Source organism: Phacochoerus africanus, chromosome 15, assembly GCF_016906955.1.
Source record: "Phacochoerus africanus isolate WHEZ1 chromosome 15, ROS_Pafr_v1, whole genome shotgun sequence".
Classification (NCBI taxonomy): domain Eukaryota; kingdom Metazoa; phylum Chordata; class Mammalia; order Artiodactyla; family Suidae; genus Phacochoerus; species Phacochoerus africanus.
In genome coordinates, this window is record NC_062558.1 from 136,679,737 (window position 1) to 136,692,388 (window position 12,652).

A 12,652-nucleotide genomic window follows, 5' to 3' on the forward strand; every position below is an offset into this window, starting at 1 on the left:
TGTCGCAGCGGGAGAACCCTCTGTGGGCATTACCTTGGCATTGGGTGGGGGCGCCCTGGCCCTGCTCTGGAGTGCAGGCTGCCCGCTTAACGCAGGGCCCGGCGGGTGGGGTCCGGGCGGTGAGCAGAGGGTGGGCCACCCAGGCCTGTCTTGTTTGCTGCTCTGTGTCCTTGCGAGGCGGCATTTTTCACGCTGCTCCAGGCACACGCCACCTTGTCGGGTACAGGATGAAACGTGCAATCCCGCTGCATCCTCGCCCTCAGGACCACATCACAAACCAGACAGGACACTTTGGCGCCCGAGCAGTCAGCTGTGCAAATGCTTATCGTCAAGTGTCACAATAAATATTTTTTAGTTTTTCAAAGCAGCTCTGAGGTCCCTGAAGCAGAACTTTGGACACTGGAAGGAAATTGTTTCCAGTTAAGGTTCTTTTCCAAAGTTGTCGGTGCAGGCGTCTGGGCTCCTCTGATGTGCCCCGCACTGAGGGTGGGGGGTCGCCGCCTGGGGACGGAGCCGCGATTCTGTCTGCAGGGGGCGCTACCGGCACACTGCTCACCTCTCCTTCCTCACCTCGAACGTGGAGCACCGAGGTCTGGGGGGAGGCCGAGTGTGCTGGTTTCCCTTGGAGGTGGACGGACTGGCCTCAGATCAGCCAGTGACTTCACTTGTGCCTCTACCTCCTCGCCTGTCGAAGGGGCTGGTGAGAGACCCCTCCCGCGTGCCGTCCTGGGGACTGACTGGCGCCAGAGCGGAGCACTGGGAAAGTGTCCGGCAGGTCCAGAGTGCTCCCAGGTGACACCTTAGGAAAGCTGAACTCGCCTGAAGTGACTTGAATCTGACCACTGAGATCCTCAGGCACCAGAGATGGGACTGGCGCCTGTCAGCCTCTCAGGCGTTTTTCCATGCCTATCCTCCAGGTGATATGTTTTTACTCATTAAAAAAATTAAGGTGGAGGAGTTCCCATCGTGGCTGATTGGAAAGGAATCTGGCGAGCATCCATGAGGACACGGGTTCCATCCCTGGCCTTGCTCAGTGGGTTAAGGATCCGGCGTTGCCATGAGCTGTGGTGTAGGTTGCAGACTCGGCTCGGCTCCTGCGTTGCTGTGGCTGTGGTGGAGGCAGCTCCGATTCGACCCCTAGCCTGGGAACCTCCTTATGCCGAAGGAGTGGCCCTAGAAAGATGCACCCACAGAAAAACTTGGGTGTAGTTAGTGTACAGTCACACAGAAGAGTTCCACCAACCGACCCCACATTCCTCCATCCCTGACTCCGGACAAACCCTCCCCCAGCCTCTACCTCCCGGAACCCGCTGATGTGTTCACCGTCTCTCTAGTTTTGCCTTTTCTGGAATATTTTAAAAATGGAATCATCCATGTGTAGCTTTGAGTTTGTCTTGTTTTACATCTCAGAATGCATTTAAGGTCTTTCCAGGTTGTGTGTAGTAAGGCCTTGTTTTTTTTTTGTTTGTTTATTGCCTTTTTTTTTTTTTTTTTTTGTCTTTGTAGGGCCACACTCATGGCCTATGGAGTTTCCCAGGCTAGGGGTCCAATCAGAGCTATAGCTGCCGGCCTCCACCACAGCCACAGCCATGCCAGATCCAAGCTGCGCCCGTGACCTGCAACACAGCTCACAGCAATGTCGTATCCTTAATCCACTGAGCCAGGTCAGGGATTGAACCCACAACCTTATGGTTCCTGGTCGGATTCGTTTCCTCTGCACCATGACGGGAACTCCAGTTTTGTTTTGTTTTTACTGTTCTTGCTGAGTTGTGTTTCACTGTATGGATTCACCTCTTGAGGAACAATTAGGTTCTATTTTTTGAGGCCCCTCCCTTGACAGTGGGAAAGTTCCCAGGCCAGGGATGGAGCCTGAGCCACAGCAGGGACAATGCCAGATCCTTAGCCTTGAGGCCACCTGGGAACTCCCGAGGTTCCAGTTTTTGACAATTAAAAATAATGGTAAATTTTCTGAAACATGGATTTGTGTGAACCTTGGTTTGCATTTCGGAGTATTTTTCCAGAGTTGCGAATCCCATTTTGCATTCTGACCAGTAGCATCTGCAAATAGCACTTGGTATGATCGGGTTTTTCAGGTTTTTTGTTTGTTTGTTTTTTTCCTTTTAGCAATCCTAACAGATGTTAGTGGTATCTCACTGTGGTTTTAATTTGCGTTTTTCTGGTGACCATTGACACTGAGTGTCTTTCACGTGCTTACTTACCATTCATCTGTCTTAGGAAAAAGTGTAGTTTCAAGCCTTTGGCCCGTTTTGGGGGAAGATTGCTTTCTTATTATCGAGCTTTAGGAATTCTTTGTACAGGGCGGGTACGGATCTTTGTCGGATATGTGATTTGCAATTATTTTCTCCTGGTCCGAGGCTCCTCTTTTGTTATCTCAGCAGAAATCCTTTTGAAGAGCCCAAGTTCTTTATTTGGATGAAGTGAAATTGATCAGGTTTTTTCTTTTACAGATTACGCTTTTGGGGTCATATCAAAGAAGTCTTTCCTTGGCTCAAAGTCAGAAGTATCTTCTAGAAGTTTTATAGTTTTAGGAATGTAAGCTCTGAGAGTTCCTGTTGTGGCTCAGGGGTAATGAACCTGACTAGTAGCCATGAGGACACGGGTTCCATCCCCGGCCCTGCTCAGTGGGTTAAGGGTCTGGCATTGCCGTGAGCTGTGGTGTAGGTCGCAGATGTGGCTTGGATCTGGCATTGCTGTGGCTGCGGTGTAGACTGGCAGCTGCAGCTCTGATTCAGTCCCTCGTCTGGGAACCTCTGTACGCCATGGCCGCAGCCTTAAAAAGACAGAGAAAAAGGGTATAAGATCTATGATCCATTTAGAATGAATTTTTATGTAGGGTGTGAGGTGTGGAAGGAATTTCATTGGGTGCTGGGGGAGGCGAGCCTTTGTCTCTTTGCTGCAACTCAAGCGACCACATATATTCAATGTATCCTGTTTAAGGTGGGTTTCTGCCTACTTGCTCTTGGAAAACAGCGCTAACAAGTCTTTCTGTAATAGGTGGGTTATTTTCCAGTGTTCATGATGTTATCCAGTTGTCTTTTCAATTAGATTTTGAGCTTTATTGCAGCCCCTAGAGGTATTTCACATGAGTGTTATTTTCTTCCATTTCATTCAGGGAGGAGGGGGGGGACCCAGCCTGGGAAAGGGGTTACTTAGAGGCAGACGGGGCCCTCGGCCAGGGTCAGAACCCTTGAACGCCAAGACCTTTTCCCAGCCAGGTACAATGAGGGGGTTAAGGCTCTGGCTTCCCACCAAACTGAATTTTAATTCTCGCTCGGTTCTGTATTAGCTGTGAGCCAGGGCAAAGTAATTAACATCTCCATTGTCAGTTTCCTGGCCTTCCAACACAGCTCACTCCCTGTACGAGGGCTGTTGGAATGAAAGATAACATATACACGGGTCCAAGCACAGTGTTACATAATAGAGCCTGTACGAGGGCCTATCGGTCTTACCATCACTCTAGTTTTTGAAAGTGTAGGATTTGTAGAAGATACAGAACATGAATATAGGAGATAACGTTACCACAGAGGAAAGTGATTTCAAGGTAAGAGATGTACAGGAGATCATTTTGAGATTGGAACAAAGGCAGTCCCTCTTCTCGTTGAATGCGATAGAGCTGCAGTGGATTGGATGGAGGAAGATTCCTGAGGCGCCCGTCTTTATTCGCTCCAACATCCTTAGGGTTAAGGGGAAAATCTCATGAGAGCTTAGCACCCGCCAGGCAGTGGGTGAGCAAGCGAGGCGTCTTGGCTTCTGTTAATATTACTGTTGTTGTTTTGTGTCAGGATCACCGGGGGACAAATCTCCCTTGTTTGTGGATCGGAGGCCTTTTTTCCCCTCTTTTCTCACTGTGTTTAAAGGTCAGCGTCTCACGTAGGAAGTGTGGCCTTTGTCTTCTTGGTGCGTGTGGTTCTCTTTTCCTTTGCAGTTTTCATTGTTTAATTGTGAACAATAATTCGTGAATTTTATTGTATTTCTAGTTGCACAACCATCATCACAACCTAATTTTCGAGCATTTCCATCTCAAATCCCCAGCCCGTCCCGTGTGCGGGTCTTCCTAGTAATTACACCGTCGTATTAACCTTTGGCCGCACTGGGCTCAGCTTGCTTCTTTGTTCTTGGTTTGCAGGGGGCAGCACTGAAATACTTGCCAACTATCGTCAACGATGTGAAATTGGTGTTTGATCCCAAAGAGCTCAGGTAAGGAAGCCGCCAAGGCCAAGGCGTCCCCTGCACCAGGCTTGGCCCCCTTTTCAGCCTCTCAGTTAATGAGAGGCTCGGGGTCCGTCTCGTGTCCGCATCGGTCAGTGCCCTGGACCATGGATTCTAGAGGAGGTGTCAGGGACGCTTTGCTACTTATGTCTTATGGGGAAAAGGCATTGTCTGCCCACAGTCCAGTGTTTTCTTTAGAAGGTTGTTTAGGGAGTTCCTGTTGTGGCCCGGCTGCTTGAGAACCACATGGTGTCCCTGAGATGCGGGGTCCACCCCTGGCCTTGCTCAGTGGGTTAAGGATCCGATGTTGCCACAAAGCTTCGGCCTCGGTCGAAGATGTGGCTCGGAGCCGGTGTTGCTGTGGCTGTGACGCAGGCCTGCAGCTGCCGCTCTGACTTGACCCCTGGCCCTGGGAACTTCCACGTGCTGCAGCTGAGGCTGTGAAGTGGGGGCGTGGATTATTTATAGCCTCATGTTTATATAATACAAACCTGACATCCTGTATCCTTGGGAGTTTAACATTCAACGTGCAGGGCTGTGCGGTTTGAGTTTTGGACACGGGAGCTTTCCCATGTGTGTCTTGCCCTCGGGCCGTGAGCCTCAGGCCGAGCGCCCACGTGTTGTCCCCTCACCTGGGAGTAAGACAGAAGACCAACAAAGCAAAACTCTGGGCAGTTGGACCTCGGCTTTCAGCCCAAGCGCTCAGGCCGGGTGTGGACTGCTCCCTTCCGACTTTGCCACCCTCTCTGTCCAAGCCCAGTTGTAGCTGTTTCCACACAAGTGTGTCTAACAGCCCCGTGAGCAAGTGGGTGCCTGGCCTCTGTGACCCCAGATGTCCAGGCTCAGAGTCTGTTCCTTGTTTGGCTTGTGATTTAACACTGGACTCGATAAACTGTCCGTAGGTGATGCCACCACCTGAGCAGGCAGAAGAGCCGCCTAAAGCCTAGCAGAGGGCCATCTGTCCCTCGGGTGGTGAACCTGAATGAAAACTGGTCACCCTTCCTGTACTTTATGTCCCATCGGACACTCATGCCCTGGAAGTGAGAGGCGAGGGGCTCATGGGGAGCTGCTCTCCCCCCGAGTCATCATGTGTCTGAGGCACCTAAGCATTAAGTGTCTTGCGTGGACGTCTTTATTTTCTGCTCCCAGGCATTGATGATGCTGGTCAGAGCTTCGGGGGCCCTACCTGAGGACCGGAGGAAGAGGCAGGCCTGTGGCTGCCCTCCGGGGTCCCTGCGAGGCTCCCAGACCGTGGTCCACGAAAGGGCAGTGGCAGCGGCCCCGGGGGCCTTGCTGCATCTTGGCTTCTGGCCCAGATCTCCAGTTAGAGATGGGGGGAGGGGCCCAGCCGTTTTGTTTTTTTGTTTGTTTTTGTTTTGGCTTTTAAAATTTATTTATGTATATATATATTTAAATTCAAATATAGTTGATTTACAATGTTCTATCTCGGTTGTACAGCAAAGTGACCCAGTCACACACCATTCCCTGTGCTATACAGCCATCTGGCTTTAACGATGCTTCCTGGGAAGGCCCCTGTTGGAGGAGCTCAGATCTGGGGAGCCAGAGGACATGGGGCAGCTGCGGGGGGCGCTGTGGCCCTCCTCTGGGCCTGTCCGTGGGGCGCAGGGACCAGGACCTCCCTCAGAGCGGTGGCGTCTGTGTTCACGACTGGGGCTTGCACTTGGTGCTTGGAGGTCCAAGGAAGACCCTCCCCAGGACCAGTCCCCCCTACTCTTGGGCCTTTTGGCTCCTTCTGCACACGGGCGTCCTCATGAACAGCTTCTCCATTGATTTGTTAAAAAGGACATTGCAAACCATGGATGTGTTTTTCCCGGTTTAGAAAATTGATTCATGTTTTGATGCCACCGAAGAGAATCACAGAGGAGAATAACTCAAGCTCCACGAGGGCCTGGCTCCTTTTAGTCACCTTATGTGTGCAGTGCACACACACACACACACACACACACACACACACACCCATACACACCCATACACCCCTGAACAACTCCACATGTTACCCTCTTAACTTTAGAGTCAGCTCCTGCCCTGCAGACATCCTGTTTTCCCACAGTCGTGAAGAACGTGTCTGCATCATGACTGTCCTTTCCCGTTAGAACCCTGGTGTCGCTCTAGGGACAGTGACTCTTGCCCATTGACAGTCATTCCCCCGCTGCCTCCCCAGCCTGGGCATCCACTCCTGCACTTTCTGTAGGTGTAGACTTGCCTTTTCAGGGCACTTCATGTAAGTGGCATCACACAACGTGTAGCCTTCTGTGATCGGCATCTTTCACGTAGGTAGCCTCGCTTGATGAGTCAGTGTCCCCTGTCCTGGTTATGGATGAATCGTCTGCTTATGGACTACGCTCTTTCCTCCATTCGTCAGCTGATGGACACTTGGGATTTTCCACTTTTCGAGTGTTACGAATTAGAGCGCTGCTGTAATTCATGTACAAGGTTTTGGGTGGATGTCTATTTTCATTTCTTTTGGGTACATACTTAGTTTTTTTGTTTTGTTTTGTCTTTTCTAGGGTCGCATCTGTGGCACATGGAGGTTTCCAGGCTAGGGGTCTCATCGGAGCTGCAGCCACCCGCCTACGCCAGAGCCACAGCAACGCCAGATCCGAGCTTCGTCTGTGACCTACACCACGGCTCACGGCAACGCAGGATCCTTAACCCACCGAGCGAGGCCAGGGATCGAACCCATGACCTCATGGTTCCTAGTTGGATTCATTAAGCATTGAGCCACAATGGGAACTCCTCGGGTACCTACTTAGGATGGAAATGCCAGGTCACATGTTAACTCTGTGTAACAACTGGAGGACCTGCCAAACAGTTTTCCAAAGGGGCCACACCATCTTGCATTCCCACCAGCATGGTGTGAGGGTCCAGTTTCTTCGCATACTAGCCAACACTCGCTACTGGCTGTCCTTTGACCTCTTCACCATTGTAGTGGGTGTGAAGTGAAACCCAGCATTTTAAAGCATCATGCTTTTGGATGCGGTTTTTGGCCCATGGTGTGTCATGGGCCTCATCCAGCATCCTGGTGGCACTTAATGGCTGTTGATTGAGCTTGCAGCTCGGTACTGTCTTGTATCCCATTGGATCATTTTGCCGTCTAGCCTTAAACGCTTCCCCTTGTGTTTTTCCTTTTATAGCAAAATGTTTACTGACTTCATCCTAAATGTTCCCATGGGTTTGCTGACCATTCAGAAGCTATACTGCTTGATTGAAATAATTCACAGTGACCTCTTCACACAGCATGGTGAGTGGAACCCTGAGAATCTTCAGATGGTCCCATTGGTCGTTGTCTGTAGACCCTGCCCTTCTGAATCTTCTCTTCCTCTGTCAGAGGAGTGGGGAGGTTGCCACCAATTAAGACAAGTCCATTAGAAGGCAGGGAGACGGACGTCTTTGCAGAGAATGGTAACGGACATACACTGCAGGCATAGATCATTGGGAAATGAAGGCGTAGCCTCGGAGTTTGTAGTTTAGGCGCATACCGAAGCTCCGAGGATAATCAGCGTACATTGTAGCCCTTAGGATGTGTGATGGTCTATCCTGGGGAGGCAATCACTGGCTTCCATGATTGCAATGGAAAATGTCAAATTTTCTTTATATTTAGAAGCAACAGTTCTGGCTCAGCCTGAACTTTGCATTCTGTGACAGGGATTCTTCCAACCCTTCTCAGAAGAATAAGAATTTCAGTGATTCCTCCACGCATTCGTCTTGAGAACACCTTAAATTTCCACGCATTATCGCCGTACCCTTTTAATTAATCACTTTCTATTTGGACAGATTGAATTACTGTTTTACACTTGTCAAGATGTTTTATCAAAAGCTTAAAACCTTTGCCTAATTCCACCGCCTTTCTCAGAGACAGACATGAAGACAGTTGAGTGACATTCTGACGGAGAGGCGTCGATTTTTTTCTGTGCCACCTGTGTCCAGATGTTGGACTTCTCCATTCATTTTCTTTTGTCTCCAAGCCTGGTAGAGTTTCAGGAATGGAACAGCTCAGGCCTGGGAGGTCCCTCTCAAGCGCTCACGTGTGTCTGGATGGGTCGTTTGTCCCACCTGGACTACCCTGCGTTTTTAATCTTAGTTCTTTCTAAAATTCATTGGCATCTCCCCTCACAGCTAAGGCTGATGCCAAGGGAAGCCGCTAGGACTTCTTTGGGGTGGGGGTATTCTTCCCGAGGAAGCGCATCAAAGACGTGAGCGGCTTTCTGCAGGCCTTGCAAACAGACATCCGTCGCCCTTCCTATTTCTCACTTGAAGCAAAGAAAGTCTGTTGTTGCCATTGCTTGGGCCTCAGAGCACATGAGTCTCCTTTAAGGCAGAAATCCTGACGGTCCCTATACTGCTCATGTTCGAGGTGCCTTCTGACCGCTGGGGACGCAGTGGGGCTCAGGGGGGAGCGTGATGCTGGGGGGGATGCGTGGGGACACTGCTTCGCTGTGTGTTCCCATATGGACTAAACCTTTATGCCACTGCAAGTAAAATCCCCTGAACGTTTTACATCTGGGTCTTGTTGGGTAGGCGACTCCTACCTCTTCTAACCCTCCAGTCCCAAGACCCACAAACACACATCCCACCGCCACCACGGTCACCACTACCACCTCTAGTGCCTTCACTGTGTCAACAGTTGTCCAAACGTAACAGCTCTCAATGGACTCATGGTGCTTGGCTTTTACCGAGTGTTCATCTAGTACCCTTGAGGTGATAGTACATGGATTTCAAAATTTCTGTTGCAAAACTTTGCTCCGCATGCCATGTGAATAAGATGCCTTTGAGTGAGGACCTCAGGCAGAATGAGTTCAATTAAAAAGATTTAAAGTAAATCTTCTTTTACGAATATATTTCAAGGAAATATTTTCTTCCATGGGAACTTAGCTCTTTAGCTAGTAGATAGCTTGAAGGCAAACTTAGTATTTATAATAGGGAATCACATCAGCCTAGGTGTTTGGCGATGGCGGTTCCTTTTAACCCGCCCCATTTCCGTTTCATTCTTGTTCTAAAAGTCTTTTACCATATAGACCGCCTCAAGTTCTGTCTTGGACGTATACAGCATGCAAATGCTTAGGCTTGTTTGATTAGGAGTTACCAGGTTATTTGATGTTTTGGAATTATCAACTTAGTATCTTTCTAGATATTACAGAGGTTGGAACTTAATGCTAGCGGGTCCTTGCACCCACCACGGTAAATGAGATCAGGGGAAATATATGAATCCAAAATTATGATGGACTAAGTGAGCTAAAATTAGCCAGACTCTTCAAGTTTTACAAGCAACTCCAGGGTCGTGCACTCAGTAGACACTGTCTAAGCCATGATCAGCAGCTCATATGTCCTTCCAGATGCTTCCTGGCTGCCTGGAAGCATTTCGGAATGCATTGTCCAATGTGAAAATGGCCCCATTTATAGGCTTTGAGTTTTAAGAATGCTTCTGAGTAAAGAGAGCAAGCACAGCCCTGATTTTTCTCATCTGCAAGCTCCCTGCTTCTTCCAAGTTGCCCAGACAGCTCAGCCGTCTTACCTCCTTGTCGGGAAAGACTTATCAGTGCAAATCTTCCGGTTAGTCTGTTCTCAGGAAAATGTCATTACTTCTGTAAAACACTCTGTGCCACGTGTGGTGTAAATATTTAAAGCCAAGCCATTTTCTGAGGAGATATGATGGCGCTGGTTTTCTTGCTTTGTTCCATTTCTTGTTAATTTGTAAAAAACGTAGTGGCCCGTGTCCTCTTTCGTGATCCCAGGGGCATCAGTCAATGAACACCCTTTGTGTCTAGATTTTTAGAACGTGTGGTAACTCGATTTAGCTGCACAAGGTACCAAAGTGGCCGGGTCTCTGTGAGCGTTCTCGGGGGGACGCGGTCATAGTGCACCCCTGTCTGGCTCTTCCACTTCGTCTTTTGGGCTCCGGGGCATCTCTGCTCATCAGCATGTCTGTTGCTTCACTCGTAGAAGAGACTCAGTCGCTTTGCTGTAAAACAGTTCTTCCCACCACCCTCCAGTATCAAAGGTATCCCATAGTTTTAAGAGCCTCTCTTGGGTAGGAATAGGCAAGCTGATCGGGGTGCGCTGAGGCTGGGAGGGGGTCCAGAGGTATTTTGCTCCTCTGCAGGAAAGCCTTTGCTTGCCGGGTTTGGGTCCAGCCTGCCGAAGCTTACAGGACCCTGGGTGGCTCTGTCTTGCTCCTCTTCTGCCCTCTTACGTGGAAACTGAGGTTGCATTCAGCTGAGTTTGTCCGCTTACAGCAGGAGATGTGTCTTTTGGCAAAGAGCGTTGTGTTTGGTCCCAACCTGTGTGGCCGCCAGGGCTGCTGTCACTGCCATCTGTTCACAGCTGTACCAGCTGCACACTGCTCCTTCTGAATCGGGACCTTGCAATGCCTGCTGCCTGTACAGCCTTCACTCTGGTCCGAAGGAAATGGGGCTTCTTTAGGGAGCTGTCTTTCCCATTGCTCATGGCCAGTGGCCATCTTAAGAGGTCATGCCTCCTCGGCAGATCCTGGAACATAGTTGGTGTTGTAGTTGCAAGGGTGGCTGTGGATTTGAGTTCTGGCTTTGAGACTGGGAAGCGGAGCTCATCATGCAAGCATCTCCCCCAGATAGGAGAAGGCTCCTCAGAAGCTGAAGCCCAGACCTGGCCATACTGTGACCCACTAGCAGACATCCAGTGCCCCAGCCCAACTTGTCGCCCCTCGGCGTGCATGCTTGGGTGTCCGTCGCATCAGCCTTTTCTTGAAGTACCCGTGTCCCTCCCTTTGCTTTGATTAAAAAATAAACTGAATGACAGCCTTGCATCCCATCCCGTCTCCTATACATGATTTTACTTCCTCGTTAATAAGGAACCATCTAGTTCTGACCCCCTTTTCTGTGATGAGGGCCAGCAGCACATGAGAGGATTAAGGCTGTCTGTGGGCTTTATGGTCAGATTGCCTGGATTCAAATCCTGTCTCTGTCACCTGCAGTGACCTTGGAGAAGCGACCCTCCAGGTTTCATGTTCTCTGGCTGCCCCTTGTTGGTTTTTTGTCTTGAAGATTAATATACGGGCAGTACTGAGATTTGGCCTCAGCATTTAATGCACATTCAAGAAAAATGTTAGCCACGTCTCTTCATGGTTGAGGATTCAGTAGAAAAGTGGCAGGCTGCACCCTCCTTGTAGAGGGCATCAGCCTGTCAAATATGAGATGAAGGAAGGCAGACCTGGACCAAACATCGAAAGGTATTATGTGATCACAGATCCAGCCCTTGTTTAATCAGGGAGTGGCGCTGAGACGGAAGCGTGCCCAGCTACATGCAGAGGTAGTTCACCTGATCCAAGTGGGGGTGAGGTCTTGTGTTCCCACGGGGAAGCTGGCTCTTTCTCTGAATGGCTTCTTGATCATGGAGCAGGAAGAAGGTGTCTTGGAGGGGGAGTAGCTTAAGGAGAGAAGGACCAGTCTTGAGAGGCTTAAGATACAGAAGGTCATAGTTTAATTTTTAATTTCATTTTTGCTCTGAGTTTTATTTTTCCCTTGTTTAGTGGAAAGTTGAAGTCAGGGAGGAGACAGTTCCACCCTGTTCCTGGACTCAAGACAGTTTTAAAATTGTGGAAGGTTTTAAGCACACAGGAGGAGTTCCCCCTGTGGCACAGAGGGTTAAGAACCTGACTGGTATCCATGAGGATGCGGCTTTGATCCCAGGCCTTGCTCAGTGGGTTAAGGATCCTGTGTTGCCACAAGCTGGCCCAGATCTCGTGTTGCTGTGGCTGTGGCATAGGCCAGCAGTTGCACCTCCCATTTTACCCCTGGCCTGGAAAGTTCCATATGCCGCAGGCGTGGCCTTAAGAAAAAAACAAAAACCAAAAAACATACAGGCAAATGAGAAGCGTGTCATGAATGCCTGTGTCCTGCTTGCTGGGCTTCAAAAGCTAAGTCTCAGTCAATCTTGTTTTTATCTGTGTTCCTCCCCCAGATAGTCTGAGGAAAATCGCAGCCTTGGCAGTATTTCGTGAGGCTCTCTTCTCAAATATGTGCCTATATTCCAGGAGTGAGTGGCACTGTTAGAGAGAGGAGGATGTGCAGAGAGGCTGGTCCCCAGGCTGGTGCCTGGCATCACCTTGGCTGTTGAGGCTTCCGCTCCCCGGCTGAGGTGCACGACCCAGACTCCTTAGCATGCTGTGCGCTGACAGCCAATGAATGGGCCGTAATGGCCCGAGCATGGTCTCCAGATGTGACTTGACTACTTGAAAGCTGGTTAAATAGATTATATGCTTCACCCAAGGATGACTCTTGCATATAATCTTCAGCCTGGAGTGAGCAGATTTTCAAAGCAAGTTACAAAGAGACGGAAAGGTCAAAGCTTCATAATTTGTACATTTGTAGCTTTGTTCCCATGTGATTACATTGTTGCCCACATATCTGACAAAAGCTGGAACAAT

General features: G+C 49.6%; 1 protein-coding gene across 2 annotated transcripts in view; it reads left to right on the top strand.

The window, feature by feature from the left end:
- Positions 1–12,652, top strand: part of DOCK1 (dedicator of cytokinesis 1) — a 535,081-nt gene that overhangs the window by 184,507 nt on the left and 337,922 nt on the right. For both annotated transcript variants that reach the window (XM_047760279.1, XM_047760280.1), the window contains exons 24-25: positions 4,148–4,218; positions 7,386–7,492. In XM_047760279.1, coding sequence (XP_047616235.1) covers positions 4,148–4,218; positions 7,386–7,492 — 178 coding nt within the window. The remainder of the gene's footprint in view (positions 1–4,147; positions 4,219–7,385; positions 7,493–12,652) is intronic.